The 22,024-nt window shown below is 41.4% G+C and overlaps 3 protein-coding genes and 1 long non-coding RNA gene across 4 annotated transcripts; 1 reads left to right on the plus strand and 3 right to left on the minus strand.

The window, feature by feature from the left end:
• Positions 1-235: 235 nt before the first annotated feature.
• On the minus strand, positions 236-1,189 carry LOC136358359 (taste receptor type 2 member 116-like). The gene has a single exon (XM_066314288.1). It carries the CDS (start codon positions 1,187-1,189, stop codon positions 236-238), a length of 954 nt encoding a protein of 317 aa, XP_066170385.1.
• Positions 1,190-4,280: 3,091 nt separating this feature from the next.
• LOC136358360 (taste receptor type 2 member 9-like) lies at positions 4,281-5,234 on the minus strand. The gene has a single exon (XM_066314289.1). The coding sequence runs from the start codon at positions 5,232-5,234 to the stop codon at positions 4,281-4,283; it is 954 nt and encodes a 317-aa protein (XP_066170386.1).
• Positions 5,235-8,319: 3,085 nt separating this feature from the next.
• MEP1A (meprin A subunit alpha) lies at positions 8,320-21,974 on the plus strand. The gene is made up of 13 exons (XM_066314681.1): positions 8,320-8,388; positions 8,556-8,643; positions 9,303-9,343; positions 9,437-9,515; positions 9,835-9,952; positions 11,112-11,287; positions 12,923-13,144; positions 14,085-14,234; positions 16,863-17,078; positions 17,977-18,439; positions 19,766-19,932; positions 20,475-20,682; positions 21,049-21,974. Exons 1-13 carry the CDS (start codon positions 8,320-8,322, stop codon positions 21,194-21,196), a joined length of 2,145 nt encoding a protein of 714 aa, XP_066170778.1. The 3' UTR covers positions 21,197-21,974.
• LOC136358720 (uncharacterized) lies at positions 14,604-19,783 on the minus strand. The gene is made up of 2 exons (XR_010743157.1): positions 19,551-19,783; positions 14,604-17,084 (listed from the first exon to the last, which is right to left on the minus strand). It is a non-coding gene; the product is annotated as an uncharacterized lncRNA (long non-coding RNA).
• Positions 21,975-22,024: the final 50 nt, after the last annotated feature.

The following is a 22,024-nucleotide window of genomic DNA, read 5'->3' on the forward strand; positions in this document are numbered from 1 at the left end:
AATCAGGGCTAAATTAATTTGTAAATAATAAAAATATAACTCAAAGATTTATGTCCATCTAAAAACATACTATTGTTACCTCAATAAATATGAAAGTTAATTTCTAAACGGAGGAGTTGAAGCCTGAACACCAGAATTATCTACAATGATTGGAAAGGTGCATTTGAAATTAAATTACTTATTTTCTAAAGAGAAAGATCATCAATTTTATGGCCTCCCACTTTTATAATGGTTCCTACTTTTTGAAAAACGATCGCTTCATACAGGAGGGAATCTTCAGCAGTGCCTTTTCCAGCTTGGGATTGCTGCAAATCAGAATAAGGGAATGAACACCTGGAAAAGCACACAGATATATGGATGTAAGAAGTGTCATGGCATTTTCATTCTTCATGGTATCAATTATTGTCAAGATCAAACACACAAAATTGATGCTGTACATGACTAAGAAGGAGAGAATCGATTTCATGGCTCTGATGTGGGCTTCCATGCTGAGGTCCTTCATGGAGTTTGTCTGCATCTTGTGTTTGTGTCTCCAGAGAGAAAAGAGGAGGAAAACAGCAGAAAAGACGACTGCCAGGAATGAAGCAGCATATCCAAAGCCAATGAGAAAGAAAGTAGGGAAAAAATGTTTATCCATTATGATACTTTCTTCCCAAAAGCTTCCAAGGCAGGTGAAAATGAGGTTGTTACTCTGCACAGTTTCCATGAGGTCATAGACAATGATGCCCATTGCCAAGGCTGAAATCCCTGATCCCAAGAGGAGCCAGGGCACCATCCTGTCAATTCTCACTTTCAGGTAGATGAAGGAGCTGTTCCTGAAATTGGCAATTTTTATGCAATAAAAAACACAAAGAGAGGCTGAAACCCACAAGTTGGAATAATTTGAAAAGGTTGCAAAAGATGCAAGTATTTGAAGTATGGGGTGAACATAAAAGTAATTAGGATAAATTCTTGCAAGGAAGTTATTTACCCATGAGAAGCATAAATAGGAAATCCTGTTGCAGCTGAGGACCAGCAAGATCTTGTCATTAGAGTTCAAGGTTTTCTTTTTCACCCAGCCAATGCAAAGCACACAGGCGATGAAAGCATTTATCCACATGCCAGCAAACGCCTCCAGGCTGATGATGGCCACAGTTGTGGCCCCATATGAAGTGAGATTATATTGCTGTGGAGAGTAACAAGTTTCCATGCTGCGAGCTGGGGAGCAGAGCTGTGCTGGCCAAGAGGGCTGTGGCAGCAGAGGCTGAGGCAGGTCAGTGGCTGCTGTTGGTGGAGTGTCAGGGATGCCAAGAGGAGCTTTATAGAGCTGCAGCTGCTGCTGGTGCTGGTGGTGCTGGGGGGGATTTTGGTGCTGCTGCTGTGGGGAGGAGGGCAGGTGCAGGGATGTAAATGTGCTGGATATCCTCTTACCTGGGACCAGTGTCACTCTTGACTATTTGAATGTTGGTTTAGGGAGGCTGTGTTGGGTGACACAAACAGCGGAGGTGTTTTTCTGCAGTGGAAAGTGTTGTGGTTTTGAGACGGATCCCTGTTTGATCAGTGTCAGGCTTCAGGATCTGGGTTCTTCTGTCCTTTGCTCGCCTCTGATGATCATGTAGAGCCCTGGCTGTGCTCAGCAGAGAACAGTCAGGGGACTCATTTTCCTTTTGAATCTGAGAGTCTGCATGCTGCCAAAGTGAACCTGGATGCTGGAAAATGGAGTTAATTTGGATCATACAGCGTCACTGAAATCCATGTTTGTTTTAACAATGGCACTGCTTCAAGAGTGAGTGAAGAGCCACATAGTGGGGCAGCTGACAGGAGACACCAAAAGTAAAGCTGGAAAATTTTATAGGCTTAGTTTGGAGGCAAAATGTTACATTTGTGACAACTCTCTGTGCCAGAATTCCATTCTCATGTGTTTGGAAAGTGAAGGTTTTTAAGGATAGCGCCATGCTGACTTTCCCCCACACTGCAGTGCCCTAAAGCTTCCAAATTAATGTAGACCCTGAAAGCTGTGAGGTTTTGAACAGGCAAGCTGTGTTAGGCTCTGCAGGGCATGGACTGGCCAGGCCCTTTGGGTTAGTCCAGGGCCTGGCACATTGGGCCTTGCACATTAGGACCACAGTAAGACCAAGGAGATCTCATCTGATGCTGTGGTGGAACCAAATAAAAGGAAACCTCAAGAGAGAGCTCCATGGCTGCAGGAAATGAGCTACCAGCATGTTCTCTCTTCAGAATGATGATAGCCATGTTTTCTGTGGGATAGAGGTGCCATCAGTATGTTACGTGAATATTCGTATCACATCCTCCTAATGGCACCTGTTTTGGCAATCAGAAAGACTTGGAATGTGACCCAGAGCAGTTTTCCTTACCATACGTCTTGGGTTCTGTAGCAAAAATAAAAAGTTCATTCTATTCCATCAGTTGAAACTCGTTGGGGGAGGTGTTTTTCCTTTATCTGTTTCAACTTCAGGAGGGAGGGGGCAGCTCCCTTTCTGATAACTAGCCAGCTGTTAAAACTGGGTGGGGCATTGCTTCTTGACTCTGTTCACCTTCCCAGGGGATATCTTCTGTTAATGGGCCATTTAAGCTCACCAAGGACATGGCCCATTTCATCATCCCATTGTGAGATGCTCTACCCAGGGAGGAGGAGCCAAACCATTTCCACCTAGATGAAAAGAGCCACAAGTGTCAGCAGACACCCAGTGTTCCCATGGTACTCCCAAAGGAAGATGGGACCCATCTCTGGGACCCATCTTTCTCTACAGAGCCATCTCTACTTCCAACAGGACCACATCTGCTGGAGGTGCAGGTGGATCTCCTTTCCACCACACACCTCCATAGGCTGCAGGGCACAACTGCCTCACGATGGTCCTCTTCACAGGCTGCAGGGCAATTCTTTCTCCTGCACATGGACCAACCTCTCCCCTCCCTTCCTTAGCCCTATTCTTCAGGACTGTTTCTGACAGTATTACTCACTCCTCACTGCTGGGATGTGTTTTTGTCCTGTATTAAACTCTCTTTTCCCAGAGAAGCCATGAGTGTTGCTGATGGGCTGAACAGTGTCCCATGGTGGGTCCATTGGAGGGTCAAGAACTGCCTCTTGCTGGCATGGGACAGCCTTGACCTCAAATGACTGAGACCCCACAGGCCCCCAGCTGCAGTTCCTGGCCCAGGCACCCCGTACATCTGCCTGTGGGTCACTGTGAGATGAGGCTGTCGTTTCATTCTCTGCTGCACCTTGCGCAAAAAGACCTGCATTCCTGGGGATTTCAGTGAGTCAGAGTGCACTGGGAAAAGGCAAACTCATCACCAAGTGCAAGTGGCCAGGGGAGCAGTCACACGGAGCAGGGAATCCTGTCCTTGCAGGCAGTGGGGCACAGAGGACACAGAGCAGGGCTGGTGTGGGAAGGGGGCTCTGCACCCCCTGAGCTCCCTGGGGCCTTTCCTGCCTCATTGTTAGTGTGTCAGTGACCAGCTCTGGTGAGTGACAGGGGTCAGCATGTTCACACAGAGCTATCAGTTTAAAAAGAACCACAGAAAGAAAACCTGCAGAGTTATGGATTATTCATTAGGCTCAACTTTACCATCAGTTAGGCCTATAAACAGAATTTCAGCAGTGAAACAGTCAGAAGAGGAAATCTTACCAAAGTGGTGTTCCCTGCTTTGGGAAGGAGAGCAAAGCAATCCTGTTTGTCCTGCTCAGTGGGGGTCATATTCTCATCCTCTGCCAGGGAAGATTCCAAGTGCCAGATCTATCCTTTTGGGAGAAGTGCCGGTGAGGCTGCAGTCAAAATACCCTATTGCTGCCATGGTAAATGGTGGTGGGCAGCCAGCTGCTATGGAAATGAGGGCTACCAAGGGTTCAGATTGCAGAGGCTGAGTGTTGGGCAGAGGCTGAACATTTAATTAGCATCAGTCTCTCTTCCACCGGGCTCAGGAAGAGGTAAAGTACCTGTGCCTGATAATCCATCACCACACCATCAGACTCTCATGCCCACATTAATCCCTTCACCACACAGGCTGTTTGGCATCATTCCTCCAATCAGGGCTAATTGACTTTTTTAATACCACAAACGTATCTCAAAGATTTAGCTAAATCTAGATACAATAATAGTATATTTAACTCACAAAAATTTAGCTCAAAAATATGAATGACATTTTCTTAACTGAGATGTTGAACTGTGAACAGCAGTATCATGTATAATGCCTGTAGAGCTGTATTAAAAATTTAAGTACTTCTCTTCTAAAGTGAAAGGTAAACATTTGGTATGGGCTCCCGCTTTTATCAATAGTTCCTACTTCATGGAAAACGTGCACTTCATACAGCAGAGAATCTCTAGAAGTGCCTTTTCCAGCTTGGGATTGCTGCAAATCAGAATAAGGGAATGAACACCTGGAAAAGCACACAGATATATGGATACAAGAAGTGTCATGGCATTTTCATTCTTCATGGCATCAATTACTGTCAGGATCAAACATACAAAGTTGATGCTGTACATGACTAAGAAGGAGAGAATCGATTTCATGGCTCTGATGTGGGCTTCCATGCTGAGGTCCTTCATGGAGTTTGTCTGCATCTTGTGTTTGTGTCTCCAGAGAGAAAAGAGGAGGAAAACAGCAGAAAAGATGACTGCCAGGAATGAAGCAGCATATCCAAAGCCAGCGAGAAACAAAGCAGAGAAAAAATGTTTATCCATTCTGATACTTTCTTCCCAAATATTTCCGAGGCAAGTGAAAGTGAGGTTGTTACTCTGCACAGTTTCAATGAGGTCATAGGAAATGATGCCCATTGCCAAGGCTGAAATCCCTGATCCCAAGAGGAGCCAGGGCACCATCCTGTCAATTTTTACTTTCAGGTAGATGAAGAAGCTGTTCCTGAAATTGGCAATTTTTATGCAATAAAAAGCACAAAGACAGGCTGAAACCCACAAGTTGGAATAATTACAAAAGCTTGTAAAAAATGAAAGTAGTTGAAGTATGGGTTGAACATAAAAGTATTTGGGATAAATTACAGCAAGAAAGTAATATATCCCTGTGGAAAACAAATGGGAAATCCTGGTGCAACTGAGAAGCAGCAAGATCTTCTCATTTGAGTTCAAGATTTTCTTTTTCACCCAGCCAATGCAAAGCACACAGGCGATGAAAGCATTTATCCACATGCCAGCAAATGCCTCCAGGCTGATGATGGCCACAATTGTGGCCCCATATGAAGTGAGATTGTATTGCTGTGGAGAGTAACAAGTTTCCATGCTGCGAGCTGGGGAGCAGAGCTGTGCTGGCCAAGGGGGCTGTGGCAGCAGAAGCTGAGGCAGGTCAGTGGCTGCTGTTGGTGGAGTGTCAGGGATGCCAAGAGGAGCTTTATAGAGCTGCTGCTGCTGCTGCTGCTGCTGCTGCTGGGGGGGATTTTGGTGCTGCTGCTGTGGGGAGCAGGGCAGGTGCAGGGATGTAAATGTGCTGGATATCCTCTTACCTGGGACCAGTGTCGCTCTTGGCTATTTGAATGTTGGTTCAGGGGGGCTGTGTTGGGTGACACAAACAGCGGAGATGTTTTTCTGCAGTTGAGATGGATCCCTGTTTGATCAGCGTCATGTTTCAGGATCTGGATTCTTCTGCCCCTTGGTCACTGATGATGGTCACTAACAGTGGGGTTTGTACTCAGCACAGCACAGCCAGGGCAGTGAGGTGAGTAAACAAGTCAGGAATCCCAATCTGAAAAACATTCGTTTTGTTCTGGTCTACCCTTTTTGTCTTGTCTCTTCCTACCAGTCCTAGCTCAGTACACCGAGAGGATATGCAAATATTTTCTAAGTAGTTCAGAACATTATCCTTGTTGCCATCTGATTTTAGACACTTTTTTGAATTTTGAATAACACAGGAGTAAAAATAAATAGTAAATTTCTTTTAAAATCACATGTATCTGCTCTGTATCTCTTTTTTCCTGGCCCAGAGTTCAAAGTTGACAACATTTCAGATTACATAATACGCAATAAAATTTTCCAATGGTACCTGAACAATGCCCTGGATTTCTAAAAGCAGTTTGTTTGTCTCAGCACTATCAGTTTACCTAAAAAAAGATTATCTCTCTATGACCTTTGCCAAAATTACTCCAGTCAGGGAATTTTGCTAACAGCCACCTGCTCATTCATCCACGCAGATATTTTTTATATATGCTCCTATTTTTAATGTACACTTATTCATTCTTTCTACCTAGAATTTTGTAATTCTTTAAAAACAGAGCAGCCATTGTTGTTATCCTCTGTTGTGTATTTCAGATCTGAGTGCTGAAGCTGTTAACCTGGAGGCATTTGAGAAGTTCAGTCTTGTGTTGATTTCAAGCCCTGCAAAGGGAAACAGACAACTAAAAATTGACAACCTGGATGGGTAATTATTTTATTAAAAATGTATTTGGTGCCACTTTGATATGACAGTTTTTCCAGCTCGGGAGGCATTAGTTTTCATTCTTGCTTTTACAAAGGACATAAATTTCAGCTACATTTCTGTCTCTGAGTTTATCTGTGTTACAGTGGAGTTAAAACCAGTGCTAGCAGATTAACAAAAGGTATTATCTGCATTTAGTAACACCAAGTAGTGCCTGTGTCCAGGAATCTAGAGTGGATCTGCCCTGGGCTGTGGGATTACTGATGCACAGCCATTTTGGGCACTTCACACAATGTGGTGTAAGACACCAAAAGACACCTGCTGTACTACCCAGAGTGGAAGAGCAACAGATTTTCCCATAATCAAGTTTTTTACAGAACTGCAACCAATGGAATAATGTGCTTGCACTGCCCTCCAGGGAGGACAAAATGAAACTGTTGCTGGAGCCCCTCTGCTATGGAAACAGGCTGAGAGCTGGGGCTGTTCAGCCTGGAAAGGAGAAGGCTTAAAGGAGACCTTAGAGCCTAGTCCAGTGCCTAACAGCAATCCAAGAGACCCCCATATACCTATCTATGAAAACAAATATATGCCCTCAGAATGACTTATCTTTGGACATCCTCTTTAAGTTCTTGAGTTATTTTAAAGTTAAGGGTACTAAAACCCAAGTGTTTTTCAGACTGCTTTTTCCTTCAATTCTTTGCTTCCTTTCTCACATCCACCGCCAAACATCTGGAAATATGGTCTTGGTGCTGTGTTTTGACTCTCTCTGCTTGCCTGTGAAAACAGTCTTGACATGATGTATATTAAGACTTGCTTATTTTACTAGTAGTGTGTCCTGTTCAGCTGAGGTGTCAGAAACAATAATTCCTAAAAGAAAGCATTGAAGAATATTCATTTATGTTAGGTGAAAGAATAATGCTCTGGGGCCCTTCTTCTCCAGACAAAAAAAGATCTCTGTACTTTTTCCTCTGCTGTGTTATCTCTCATGAATAGCTTCATACTTTGATTTGTTTAGAGAAAAATATGTTGCTTAGGTTGAAGGACTGACTCCTTTCTAGGATAGGTCCATTTCCTACTCAAAACCTACTTAACTCGAGCTCTCCATCATGTGCTATGGACAGTGGTGTCATGGCACCAAGCCCTTTCCTATCTTATTGCTGAACATAGAGGTGAACATCCTCACTTCCATTCCAGAGGTGAAATCAAGGAGCAGGATTCCATGCCTAAGCTAAAGACACTCAGGTGCTCCAGGGCACATGGGAGCTGTGGGAATACTGATGCACAGCAAACTACAGATTTGTGGAGTCCTTCTTGATCCATGTCCCTGACAAAGACGATAGCAAGGTGCAGAAAAAGAGTGTGGAATTATGGAAGGCCAAGGATTACTGCTATAAGCAACAGCTTCTGGAGACAGACAGTGGCAGGTTGTGTGTGGAGCATCAGTTCTGGGATGGCATCAGCTGGGGAAAAACATTCATAATCGTATCTCACTTACTTCTAATCTTTACAATGCAATGTAATTATTAATTGAAAGCAGCACTGGGCCAAATTCTAATGGCACTGGAGTGCTATAAACCTGGAATAATTCTGCTTAAGAGTTTGGCTATTCTCCTGTGCAGTCAAGATCGTAATGCTGGCAGAAAACAAACACAGGGGAAGGAGTCAGCAACTTTGGGCCAGATGAAGAAGGTGTTACGTGAAGTCTGGGTGGGTCTTTTACCAGCGGCACTGAAGACATAAAGTTACCACATTCCTCTCTGCTATGCTCATCCAAGTGAACTTAGGTAGCTGATAAGACCAATGCCATCAGGTGCCATCCAGGAGAAAATCTGTTATAATAACGTTTCAAAGGTGGAAAGTCTGATGCTGGTTGGCTGATGCTCCATGGAAAGCTCAGCAACATGCTCTATATATTGCCAGAGATGAGAGGGGCCAGCTTCTGTTCCCACTGCAAAAATGGGGTCCTACATCTTCCCACTCTGCCTGACACTTCTGCTATGTTCTGTCTATGGTTCTCCAGTCTCTGTAAGTAAAAAACTGATTTCTTCAGACTCCTCTCAGTCCAGAGGCATCTCATACCTTATACTGGTTTTATTCTATTCTCCTCCAGGTTGGACACCTCTCAGATGTAGCTGGTAAGTGCTGTGTGAGCTGGTTTGAGTTTTGAAGCATGTCCTTCTACTTGCTGTGAGCCACCACATCCAAACACTTTATGTTTTGACTGTCTTGCAGATGCTGGAGCTGGTGAAATATTCAAAGACATTCCACAAATCAACTTGGGTGAGTTCATGCCTAAGTTCTTACTAAGCCTGAGGAGTCGTGAGGATAATGCTGAATTTTCAGTATTGTAAAGGAGACTGATGGTCAGGTAACTCATGGTGCCAAGAGAATTTAAGTCAAGTGAGCTCAGAATTACCTTTCTCTCTCTGTGACACTTGAATACTCCCAGGACTGTAACTCTCTGTAAACAAGGGATGCAGATATCTTTTGTTTCTGAAGTTCAAACAGACCCATGGTGCTCAGGCAGAAAAACACTGTATGATTTGGAAGGACTCTGCAGTCCCAGCTGCATTTTCTGCCCACCTCTATATGATTTTTATAAAGTTTGCAAACATGGAAAACAACTTAGAGGATTTTTGACCACTGTCCCATTGTGCGACTCTTGTCACTGCCTGAGAGCAAGCAGGGCTCATCAAAGGTGACCATGGATTATGTGCCACCACAAAGGCAGACATTGCCAAGAAGTAAATATTGTGCAGAAACTAGAAACTGCTGTTACTTTTGTTATTACCTATATCTCACTGTATAGAGGCTTGTCCTTGTTTGTTTTCTGAAGATGCCCAAGGACATTAACTTTGTATAAGCAGGTTCAATGTGGTTTATTAAATAAAATGCATTTTAAATTAATTCCTACTATCTTTGATTAAATTGCATTTCAGCTGCTGGACTGGACCTCTTTCAGGGTGATATCTTGCTCCCTGTAAGTAATTAAAAGCTTTCTGTTGCTTGTATTTTTGCTACAAATCGGCTCATTTACAGTAGATGCATCACCAGCTATTAATTCCTTTTTCAGAAAAATCAGCGAAATGCCTTAAGAAATGAGACCTACAGATGGAAGTTTCCCATTCCCTATATTCTGGGTGATGACCTAGGTAATACAGACACTTTATTCAGATCTTATCTCCAATTCTTATGTGTATTGCAGTCACTGTGATAAAAATTTGCCTTTTTCAGAACCATTTCAAATTAAAAATGTTAAACTTCACTAATAACTACTTATTGTAGTCTTGTTTATGTTAAAATTATTTTTTTTTCTTCTGCAGCTAACATAGCAAACCACAATTTAATCAAATTCAATAATTTCTCTTTTCAATAATTTTTCCTTTGGTTCCATGTGTATATCTGTACATCTCTTACTTCTCCAAGGTAAAAAAACTGCAATATATCAAAAGTTCTGTCCTTGTTTTCCAGATCTGAATGCCAAAGCAGTCATTCTCCAGGCATTTGAAATGTTTCGCCTGAAGTCCTGCATTGATTTCAAGCCATATGAAGGAGAAAGAACCTACATTTTCTTTAGCAAACAAGATGGGTGAGAGTAATATCTATTTCTGTTTAGTTTTGCCGTGTAGAATCAGCTGGGTGCTCGTTCTATTTGACTTCAGCAGTCCAAAGGTTTGGTGTCAGCAGAGGAAAAAAGGCCACCAGGAAGTCAACTCATCTTACATTCTTAGACAAAGAGCTTGCAAGCAGCTGCTCCCTGTTCTGACTGTACTTAGAGAATAAGGTCTGGAGGTGAATCCCAGCATCCCTGGGTTTTTGTTAACTACTTCCACTTTTCCATCTAGGATTGTTCTCCATTTTGATGGAGACCCCCATGTACATCCTTTTAACTTACCAAGAATGTGAATGCAAATAGCTAGAATTTAAGTCTGGAAATTTTTGGAAATCAGACAAAAAATGACAATCTACTGTAATATTTCTATTGTTTTGACATAATTCTTCTTTAATGAATGATGTTTCAAAATCTGAAAGGGTTTTAAGCACAGATGTTCAAGTTTTCAAGAACTGAAGAGATTTATTTCCTACAGTTAAGTATGTTTTGAAGGAAAATGTAGAAAAGCACAAAAATCTTCTCACTTTATCAGCTGTGAATATTTTTTGTTTTCCCAGAAGTTCATGTTTCTGCCTTCAGCTCTTCCTTGAGTGTCCTATGACACTTCTCTTACAAGTTTACAAGCACTATGATTTTTTGACAAGTCAGTGTTGAAGATCTTAATACTGGAAATGTATTTTCACACCTCTGGCCAATGCAAAGCATGGTTGCTGTTAAAAAGGATCAAATATTGCTGTTCTAAATACTCCTAGGTCTTTTCTCTCCCCTAAGTAATTGCAAAAACACTCAGCCTGTTTTGATGAATTTTCTGTTTCCATGTACATTGTATGTTTTATGTTTCTTGGCCAAATGGCAGCTGATGCACAAGAAAACTTTTGTGGCTCTCAAAAATGCAGGGTGGGCTTCTCTGACATGGAGGATAAGTAATGGAGTGATAGTTTTGCAGGGTTAGTCTGCTTTTAGGCTAGAGTATTTTTAGGGTATCAAGGCACATGGTCAGCATCTAAATAATGATTTATGTGACTACTTTAATATTAAAAACTTCTACAATCTTACTCTAAATCCAGTGAGCAGATTGAAAAGTTAAATACAGAGAAGACTACTGAACAAAGAGTAAGCTCTCCCTCTTTCTCAGGTGTTGGTCCATGGTGGGGGACCTGCAGACTGGACAGAACCTCTCAATTGGGTCAGGGTGTGACTACAGAGCAATTGTGGAACATGAAATCCTGCACGCTTTAGGATTTTACCATGAGCAGTCGAGGATGGACCGGGATGACTATGTGAATATCTGGTGGGATGAAATTATTGAAGGTGGGTTTTAACATTCAAAGTAGATTTTGCGAAGGGTAGATTTATCAATATCCCATTTTCACTTCTAGATTTAAAGACCTTCTTAAAGATAGAATTTTAGAAACAGTGGGCCACACCTGAAATCACTGTAAATTAAGAAATTTTGGTGCAACTTCTCTGGTGAAACCCAGACATTCTTACAGGCCACAAGAGAGAGGCCCTGCTTGGAAATCAGGACTTTTATTTCCTATTGGCTCTTGGACTGCTCTGCTCTCTTATTTTAAACAAATCAATTCCCCTTTCTCAATCTCTTTTCTTTTACCATGTAATGCAAATTGTAAACTTATTTAGATGGTGAGTTTTGAGGTAGCTCTCCTATAGGCAAGGATCCTTTCAAAATTTGAAGGGTTTTTATATTCAGAGATTCAGGCTTTCCTGAAACTGAAAATATTCACTTGGCACATGAAAAAAAACTCTTAAGTTATTAGATCAGATGGAAAATATGAAATAGGCCTCTGTCCTGCTCTCTCCTACCCTGGTGTGGCTCTGCAGATTCTTGCCTTCAGGTTTGGTATCACCACATTCAGGAGCTTTATGAATTTCAAACTCTTCACAGTCCTTCTGATCCTTAGGCAGTTTTTCCCGTTGTGCCCTGTGAGATCTGATTCTGTATTACACAGCAATGATTTGTTTGAAAAGGAGTGACTAGAAGAGGTGGGCGTTTTTTTATTTTTGATAAAAAGTGCAATTCAAGTCTCTGTAAGAAAACAATTCCAAGCCTTTACATAATCTCCATCCTTGAACTGAAGACCTTTGTGATTTGCAGAAGCGAAGGGCAGTTGTTAGGCAGAGAAAGTGTAATTACCCACCAACACAGTCATGTGCTGTTTTGTCTTTGAAAAAGAATGCCAAATATTCTGAAAACATTATTTGCAATTGTAAGGGCTGGCAAGCTCTTTTTACTTCTATACCAAATCATGTGAAATGGCTCTGTCTCCTTGCCCTAGCAGACACCTTCATAATGAAAAGCTTTCTCTAAGGACAAATTACTTCACCAAGACACCATGAAAAATATGTTTCCAAAGCCATTTCAATAGAAATATCATTTCAAGATTTTAAATCTAGGGTAAAAATATCTTTCTTTTTCCCCCAGAGATTCCTAGGGTGCTATTTATTTCAAAGAAGAACAGAAAATGAAGACAGTTCAGGGCTGTTGTATTTGTCTCCTTTATGAGTTTCAGGGCCTCTCCTTCTCCATATATGATCTAATATCCTGGGAAATGTTTGCATCAATATTCACAGATTCTGGAATGGAGTACACTAATCCTTAAAGTTAATCCTTCAGGATAATTACTATTAAAGCATTCCTATTAATTCTAATCTAACTTCCTATATTTCCCATTCTTTACAGATCATTGATATTAATTTTTTAATTTACCAAAGTCACCTGTGAGAGCACAGAACTGCAATCCAAAGGCACTGCTTTGTTGTCCAAATGACAAACAAAAATCTTGCTAAATTTTAATATTTTGTTGTGGAATAATTGCTTTTGGGTATATGATTTGTGCCTTAGAAAATTGTATCCAAGGGGACATGCTAATGCCATTTCCTTTCCATTTTCTCTAAAAAGGAAGCACTTTTCTGTTCTTTTACCAGGCAGAGAGCATAATTTTGCCAAGTATGATGACACCTACATCACTGATCTGAACACTCCCTATGACTATGAATCATTGATGCACTATCAACCATTTTCATTTAACAAAAATGCAAGTGTCCCCACAATCACAGCAAAGATACCAGCATTTGATGACATTATTGGACAACGTCTAGACCTCAGTGCCATTGACCTGGAAAGACTGAATCGCATGTACAACTGCAGTAAGTCAGAATTCAAACTTGGCAAACCGTTTCTTTAGTTACACTTGAGCCATGCTGGTTCACCTCCCTTACCTCTCTAAACTCACAAAAACTCTTCTCAAATGTGCATGAAGAGGTATGGGACAGGACCTGTGGTGTGCAGATAAATACAATCAGTTTATTCGCTTCTCATTCCTTTTTGACTCTTCTCACAGTCATTATTTTTGTAAAAATTAGTCAAGGAAAGTCAAACCATTCGCATTTTTTCTTCCATGCTGCTCCCAGGAGTTCAGACCTGTGGTTGTGTTCTACCTGTAGTATGTGGGCAGCCTTATTGTGCTTTTTTGAGGTGAGTGCAACTGCACTTTGTCCTCTTTTACCAACACTTGGACTTAATCAGATTATTTTGCACCTGAGATGGGCTAGGTCTAGAGTCCCACACTGTCTTAGGTGTTTGCTGAGCTGGTTGAAGATGTTATCACTGATCATGGTTGTTACCAAGAAGTCATTGTCCCCTCGGTGCTGCCAGCAGAAGCATCACCTTGCAGGCAAATTCAGCTGAACCAGCCCAAGGTAACTAGGTGGACTTTGCTTGGAATTGAAGGACAGAGCTCAAGTTCATTAATGAGAGAACTGCCATGAAGAACAGTAACCTCAGCCAAGGGATGGTTAAATACACCAAGGCTGGCAAAGAGGCACAAAGAGAGTCACCACCTGTCACTGCCACATGGGGCTTATCAACCTTCTGCAAAGAGGTCAAAGATTGTTGTCTTTATCCAGGGAATCCCTTCAGGAATCAAATGTTTCCTCTTTTGAGTCACTGGGCTCACATCTGCTAACGTGAGGGTTGTCTACAGAATGGTAATACTACTGTAAACAACCCCCCACAAAATTAGAGCAGTAATTTTAATGAGCTAATAGCTTACTCTGAGGTGACCATGTGTGTATTTTTTTTTTTCAGCTTCAACTCACACCTTTTTGGACCAGTGTTCTTTTGAGCTTGAAAACATCTGTGGTATGATCCAGGGCACCAACCATGACCAAGACTGGGTCCACCAACAGGGCAGCTTGATGGGGCAGGAGGACCACACATTTTCTGGGCAGTGCAGAGGTAAAAGAAAGGGACAAAACACTTCCTGAGCTGGGTTTTCTCCATGGTTGACTACAATGATAGGTTCAGAGAAGTTGTTAAAGACTAAACAGTGTTTGCATCCCCACTCTTGCTAAACTTTTTCAATTTAGTGGAATGTTGTCCATACCAGCAAGATTAAAGGAGACAGAGAACAATCTTAACTAGAGATCTTTTTAAATATAACCTGGAAAACTATTTGCTGCAACTTCCAAAGTCTTTATAAGAATACTACCTCATGATAAGAATCAAACAGCACTTGAAGCCGCTCATAAATGTTGTGTTTGCAATGCAAATGGGAAGGTAAGCTTGTGGAATTCTAGTTCTGGAAGTAGAAGAATGTTGCAAAGATTTTATCGTAGGAGTTCAGGGATACTTTTTATTTTGACATGGTAATTTCACCATTTTTCAAAGGACGACAATTTCAAAAATAGAGCAGTGAGCCCCAGTCACTGCCACAGGGTGCTAGTTTACAGCTTAGAATAAAGATTAAATCCCAACAGGCAGTTCCAAAAAGCAAGAGCCTAATTTGTCCTTGTTTAGGCAGGGTAAACTACTACATAATTCCAAGATAAAAATTATTTCTGTGGTAAATTTTGCATCAGTAGAGGGGGAAGGACTCCTGACCTAAAGCACATTCACTTGTGCTTTGTTACCCTTTGGCTTTCTGCACTTGGGATTAGTTTATTCCCTGCAAGTGACACTCCCACTGGAAATAACAGATACCCAACCTTTAATAATGCTGGTAGTTACTGATCAGGCCCAAGAATATAACTTGCTTATCTTCTTGATTATATATATATATTCTTTAATGTCAAAATAAAAAAAAAAAAACCTGATATTTTCTAGAAATACATGCTTGTAACCCTCAGCTGATTCTTAATTCTTTCTCTCCTCTTTCTCACCCCATACAGCACAATTGTAATTGGAAAAGATAATTTAACCGAGTTTTTGAGTTTATCACATAAAATCCAATCTGCCTGAACTGGGCACTTAATGTGCACTTAGGTTTTAACATCCAGTGACTCAGTACAAATTAGGTATCAATGTTTTTTGAAGAGTTAATGGAGAGGGGTGGGTGCCTCTGAGGATCTCTAGAGTGTAGAAATGAATTGCATGAGTAGGGAGTGTCTCTCCTTTTGGCACCTCCAAAGGGTCATTGACAGTATCAGGAATTTCTGACATTTTCTGAGTACTGCTTCTGCAATCATTTCAAGTGGGGGTAAATTCTAAGTTTCTAACAGATGGATCCTATTTTCCCCAGACAGTTTTGATATTCTGGGTTTTTGACTTATTGCCAGATAAATTGAAGGAGGGAAAGTACAGCTTAACATTTAGGGAGTCTGCTGCAGTCTGCCAAGGCCATGTTCTAATTGCCATAGGTACTTAATGATGCCTTTATTTGATTTTCTTCTAAAAAAGGAGGTGGAGTCTAGATCATCTGGGGATTTGTTACTATAACAATTGCAACAACAGGCTCACAGTCCTTCTTCTCACTTGGAGCAAGAGTGATCATACTTGGATTTAATGCACTTAAAATTAAAATAAGTTTAGCTGATGGCCAAGTGTCATACAATGCATAGAGCAGTCTCTGGCAAGGTTTCTGTGGATATGAGTTTAAAGCATTCTTTCCACGTGGAAGGGAAGGAAGATAATTCTCCTGACTGATTAGAAAGAACCTGATAAACAGCTCCAGACCCTTCACTAACCCTGCAGGAAGCTGCACTGTCTTTATGCAGCTGCAGGTATAATTGTTGGAACAAGATCATCTTTAAAGTTCTTTCCAACCCAAACCATCCTGGGATTCTCAGATATGTTATCTTGGACAAGAGTCCATGGAACTTTCACACAACAGCTTAAAATATTAACTTATTAATTTAATCATTGACTAAATTGAATAACAAAAAAGCAACACAACACAGATAAGACATGACAACTCTGTGTCATACCAAGATATGATAGTTGTGCAAATGGTGAATCCTTGTAAATATGAGGTTAAAAGTCGACACTTCAAAACTGAAGTTAAGAACACTTCAAATATTTTAAGGGGAAATAGAGGAGCAGGAATTCTTAAATAATTTTCTTATGGTGAGTCATTGAGTTTTGCAGTGTTTGGGTAAGCTGTAAAAAAAGACCTTCTGCATGTTCAAGGCCAGGACAGTGTCCAACCCTGTTTATTATCTTTATTGCTGATAAGAAATTATCTTACTCTTTGCAAGATAATATAGCACATGGCCTCTAAGATCTCATTTTTAGATTATCTTCAATATAAATCAAGTAAAAAAGAGTATCTACTAATTGCTTGTGGTCAACACTGAATTCTCTGCCTCATATATCTGACATTCCTGAAGAATCCAAATTCCAATTAAACCAACCAATGCAAAACTGACATGAGCTGACAGCTGTGAGTTCTATATATATACTGAACTGCTACTCCTGTTCTTGTCCCAGTCTGTCTTGGATGGTTGTCACATGTCTTTTCCTTTATTGTTCGTGTTAAGTACTACTCTTGTGTTTACTAAAAGAGTGTAGATGAAATGATAAATTTACACCATGCAGCTTTGCAGGAAATGTGTGAACAGGAAATGACAGACTGCCTTTTCTTCCCAGATGCTGGCTACTTCATGTACTTCAGCACCAGCTCTGGCCAGGCAGATGAGGTGGCAGTCCTAGAGTCACGAATCCTTTATCCAAAGAGAACTCAGCAGTGCCTCCAGTTCTTCTATAGGACCACAGGAAGCCCTTCTGACAAGCTGATCATCTGGCTTAAAGAGGATGATGGCACTGGGAACATTCGCAAGATGAGGAAAATTCAAACCTTTCAAGGTAATTCTGGAAATAAGATGCATATTTGGGTAGACTTGTCTTACTATGCCCATGAACACAGAAGACTGGCTCAGAAACCAAAAAATTTTCCCAAAATTACCATATATTTTGCAATACAGCTAAGAATTTTGGTGTTATATGAGCACATTTAGCAGAGACACTGTGGGTTGTGATAATGAAATTTTGGTGCTTCACAGCAGAAGTCACAACATTCCTAATATTATGTTACCCTCAGTGATTGAGAAGGACCTCAAGCAATGCCTGGGGACTAACTGACTGTGTCTCCACTGGCTGCTATCTGATTCAGGAGTGGGCTGTTCGGGTGTAAAATACCAGCAGTCAATAAGAATTCCAGACTGGTTTTTAGATAATTGGAAATATAAAAGCATATGCAGTTTTGGAAATGTGAACTGGATTCCCACTTTGGGTGATTTGCTAAATAGGACAAATTCAGCCACTGCAGGTGCATGCAATTTATGTTGTCAAAACACTGGTCATATGTGTCAAAACACTGTCAAGACTGGTCATAACCTGCCTACATCAGGCTGCAGTGAAAGTTTGCAGTGAAAGATAAATCCATGAAAAAGTGTCAGAACACATTGGGTCATTGATTCCCATCCTCTTGTTTAATCTTAGCCCTTAGGCTGTTGCCCTTTATACTGGAGGCTGTTATTCCATAACGTGTCAAGAATTCCTTGTACAACATGTCCAAAGCATTTAGATGACAAATCAATGTGGATGCATTATAGTCACAATATCAACTTAAGATCTCTAGCCTTCAGGACTCTGTAAGGGATCTAGTTGTCCCAGTGCAGCTGGGATGGATGGCTAGGGGCAAGTTGCTCCATAATATCTCTTATCACACTGATGGTAATGTTTTTCTTTCCTTTTACCAAAGCGGACAGTGACTCCAACTGGAAAATTGCCCACGTAACCCTCAACGCTCAGAAGAAGTTCCGTTACTTCTTCCAGGGACTGAAGGGCGACCCCAGCTCTTCATCAGGTGGGATTGCCATTGATGATGTGACTCTGACAGAGACGCCCTGTCCCACAGCTGTGTGGGTCATTCACAACTTCAGCAAAATCCTGGAGAACTCCTCCATCAGCTTAATTGAAAGCCCTCGGTTTTACAGCCCTGAGGGTTATGGGTTTGGCATCAGCGTGTTGCCCAACTACCAAAACAGTGGCTATGCCCGTATTGCCTTCCACCTGTGCAGTGGAGAGAATGATGCAGTTCTGGAGTGGCCAGCTCTGAACCGCCAGGCCACGCTCACAGTGCTGGACCAGGACCCCGACGTCCTGAAAAGGATGTCCTCGAGCAAAAGCTTCACCACTAGAAAGGACCATGTTACCTCAGGTAAGTGGTGTCTGCCTGGAGGAATGTTGACAATGACAGCCAAGGAATCTGAGTGAGAGGACTGAGTGTAGGACTCAGAGCTGAGAAACTTTGGCCATATTTCGTAATTTGGGACACTTTCTCATGCACATCTTCCTTGTGTGTGACTCAAAATTCCTGCCTGTGGAAGATTGTATAACATGAAAAGTGACACATATAAGGTTGGTGTTATTATGAACAACCCCTGGGATATCTGAGCTTGACTCTAAATATAGATTTTTCCCAAGAACTGGCAATTCCCATTCTACCTGTGATTTGCCCATTGTCATAGGTGACTTATCACCGCAGGTTGATGGAATGCCAGCAGGCTGCAGAATTCTGTCATTAAACAATAACTAAAGTTAAACTGCATTTTGGAGGCTCAGTCAACTTCAACATACTCAGTGAACCTCAGCCTACATGGTCTGAATGCACAGTATTCACCCTTTTTTATGGATGTGTTAATTCAAAATCGTTCAGCCTGGAGAAGAGAAGGCTGAACAGTCAGGTGGACCTAACTGTGGCCTTCCAGTACCTGGAGGGAGCCTGCAATAAAAATGGAGAGAGACTATTTACAGAAGCATGGGATGCCAGGACAAAAGGGAATTGTCTTCAAACTGAAAGAGAGCAGGTTTAGATTGGATATTAGGAAGAAATTCTTTACTGTGAGGATGTGAGGGGCGCTGGATGTGAGGGTCAAAAATGTAAGGATGGTGGGGTGCTGGAACAGGCTGCCCAGAAAAGCTGTGGATGCCCCATCCCTGAAAGGATTCAAAGCCAGCCTGGATGGGGCTTGGAGCAACCTGGTCTAGTAGAAGGAGCCCATGACCATGGAAGGGAGTTGGAATGAGATGATCTTTGGTCCTTCCAATCCAAATTTTTCTGTGATTCTATGATAGAAATAAGAATAATAGGACAAAACTGAGTTTGGTACAGAAAAAAATACTACACATAGATCTGCATCCCTTTCTACTTTTTCTAGTGGAAGTTAAGGACATACTTTTTCAGGAGGAGCTTTTAAACCCTAAATATTAATATGTTTAACAAAATCATAATAATTACCAAAATCAGCTAAATTCTGAACCATAGGTACTTACAAACTGGTTGGGGAGTGTCCTTACTCAGGAGGGAACTCTTATCTGATAGCAATGAGGAGGCAATTTGTGTTCATTCCTCTGGCATTTGGTAGATAATTTCAGACCTGAACTTGACTTTACAGCATAAATTCCCTTGAATGCAGTGATGCAAGAAAAGGTCATGTCATACTTTGAGCTGCACAACTTTGTGGTTCTCATTTCCTCTTTGCAGATAGTGGAACTCTAATATGGGATAAACCATCAATTGCTGGAAAATTTGATGAGTCATGCAATTGCTACAGAAGTGTAGCCTGGGGGTGGAGTAACTTCATATCCCACAGCCAGATGAGACGGAGAAGCTTCCTGAAGAATGATGACTTGATTATTTTTGCAGAATTTAATGGTAAGGACTCCTTTCCTGATTCTCCTTACAAAATAAGTGATTCTTCTAATTTCAGGCATTTAAACAACTCTTGATCTCTTCTAATGGGGATCAACTTTAAAAAGCATTTCTGTGTCCTAGTGTCAGCTAGGTGAGTTTGACTAAAATGATTGTGAGTTAAGAGGGATCTAAATGACACCAGATCTCTAGTTCATATTTCAAAACTAGAGTTTTGAAATGTGAACTTCTTAGACACCTTTAAGCACCTTGACCAGTAGCTCTGTCCATTTCTAAGCACTTAACATACTAAAGTCCATCCCCACTGTTTATTTCAAAATAGAACAGTCTCACAGACCATCACAGATTTATCTAATTAGTTTCTGTAATTTCAGTATTATTTTCCATCTTGTGCTTTAAATACACAGGAGTTGTTGTGGTACAGAAAGAGCCTTATAAAGGGGAAATGGACAAGTGGCACCCTCTGGTCCTGTGAGCCCTTGATGTGAGGCATGCTACATATAGCATCATTTACTGATTCTGATGTCTTTCTCCTTTTTTTAAAGATATAATTCACCTCAATAACACTGAAGTTCCTGTTAAATCTGTGCAATCTTCCCTCATGGAAGGCCTTGTTCTTGAAAGGCAGAAGAGAGCAGTTCAGGACATGGAGTCCAGTCAAGACCAGCTGCCTTATCTTTCAGACCCCTGCGACCCAAACCCTTGTCAGAATGATGGAATCTGTGTGAATGTGAAAGGAAAAGCAAGCTGCAGGTACCACAGACCTCCTCTCTCCTTGTCCTGGCTTTCTTCTTCAAGTGATGCAGCTAAAAAGTATCCAGAGTTACAGACCTCAGAGGTCTAAGCCACCAGCTCTTCAAGGAATAGTAGAAATAAAATACTTTACCACAGTTACTGATTCCAGCTAGCAGGCAGGAGGGCAGGTTTCTTTGCATAAAGCAAAGAATCTCCATTCTGTGGTGCTTCCAGAATGTGCAAATAACCTCCTAACAAAGTGGGAATGTTGTGACATGAACCCCTCCAATGGGAACTGCTCATCTGGGATAGTGAATGGGAGGACCTTGGGGTGAAGGCATGACAAGGCTCCTGATCCACTGAATCTGTGCTTTGTTTTCCCAGGTGCCCATCAGGACAAGCCTTCTTCTTCACCGGTGAGAGGTGTCAGTCAAGGCAGGTCCACGGAAACATCCTGGGAATGGCAATTGGTGGAATTGCTGGAGCCATTGTCTTAACTATCGTCCTCATTTCCATGATGGCTAGAAGATAAAAAAATGCACGGGGGACAAATTCCAACCTGGTTCATAAGATACCCATTTTCAGTGAAAAATGATGAATAGAACTTAGAGAAAACCAGTCATCATATGGATGAAAAGCTCTGCCAACTGCTTGGCAGCAATCTACTTTTTTCTGAGGGATATGGCAGTTCAAGTGTGTCATGTAGAGCTGCTGTCTGATGAAAATTCATACACTGCCTTTCTTGTGTGTTTTTTGAAAGTATTGTTTCTTCATCCCATAGCAAGCAGCACTGTTGAAAGCCTATGCATTTGCTCTCAGCCATGGTTCAAATTTAGATTAAATAACTAGTTAAACCTCTCAAAACACTAAAAACTCACACCAAAACACATGTATTAATATTCTGGAAATGTTCCTTACAAAAATTGCCCAAGAATTCCAAAGGGTACAGATACTTACATGAGTCAGTACATAGTCACTCACTTTCCCTGGGGCTGTGCTGGTTAACTTACACTAATTAGCTATTACACGGAATTCATAAACTCTTGCCCATACCACCTTGCCCATACCAAACCATCAGAAGTGCTTCTAAGTGTAGAGAACAGTTTTCCACCCCAATTCACCCCAAAATTCCAGGAACATGTTCACCACTGGCAAACACAGGCCTGATTCCCTGACAATCAAACTGAACTGTACCGCCTGGCTGCAGTATTTGATACTGACCTCAAATCTAAATCATCATGATTCTACCATATTGTACATTAAATTTTGTAACATTCTTGTGCATTATTAATACTTTTCAGGTTCTTTTCCAGACAGGAGTCCTGCCTTTGAAAGTGTACAGCCTTGAAATAAATGGTTC

Source organism: Sylvia atricapilla, chromosome 3 (assembly GCF_009819655.1).
Source record: "Sylvia atricapilla isolate bSylAtr1 chromosome 3, bSylAtr1.pri, whole genome shotgun sequence".
NCBI lineage: Eukaryota > Metazoa > Chordata > Aves > Passeriformes > Sylviidae > Sylvia > Sylvia atricapilla.

Coding starts and splice junctions, on each gene's coding strand:
- LOC136358359 (XM_066314288.1), bottom strand. CDS start 1,189: ATGGAAACTTGTTACTCTCCACAGCAATATAATCTCACTTCATATGGG.
- MEP1A (XM_066314681.1), top strand. CDS start 8,320: ATGGGGTCCTACATCTTCCCACTCTGCCTGACACTTCTGCTATGTTCT. Junction 11,288..12,922: donor GTGGGATGAAATTATTGAAG/GTGGGTTTTAAC, acceptor TTCTTTTACCAG/GCAGAGAGCATAATTTTGCC. Junction 19,933..20,474: donor TATTTTTGCAGAATTTAATG/GTAAGGACTCCT, acceptor CTTTTTTTAAAG/ATATAATTCACCTCAATAAC.
- LOC136358360 (XM_066314289.1), bottom strand. CDS start 5,234: ATGGAAACTTGTTACTCTCCACAGCAATACAATCTCACTTCATATGGG.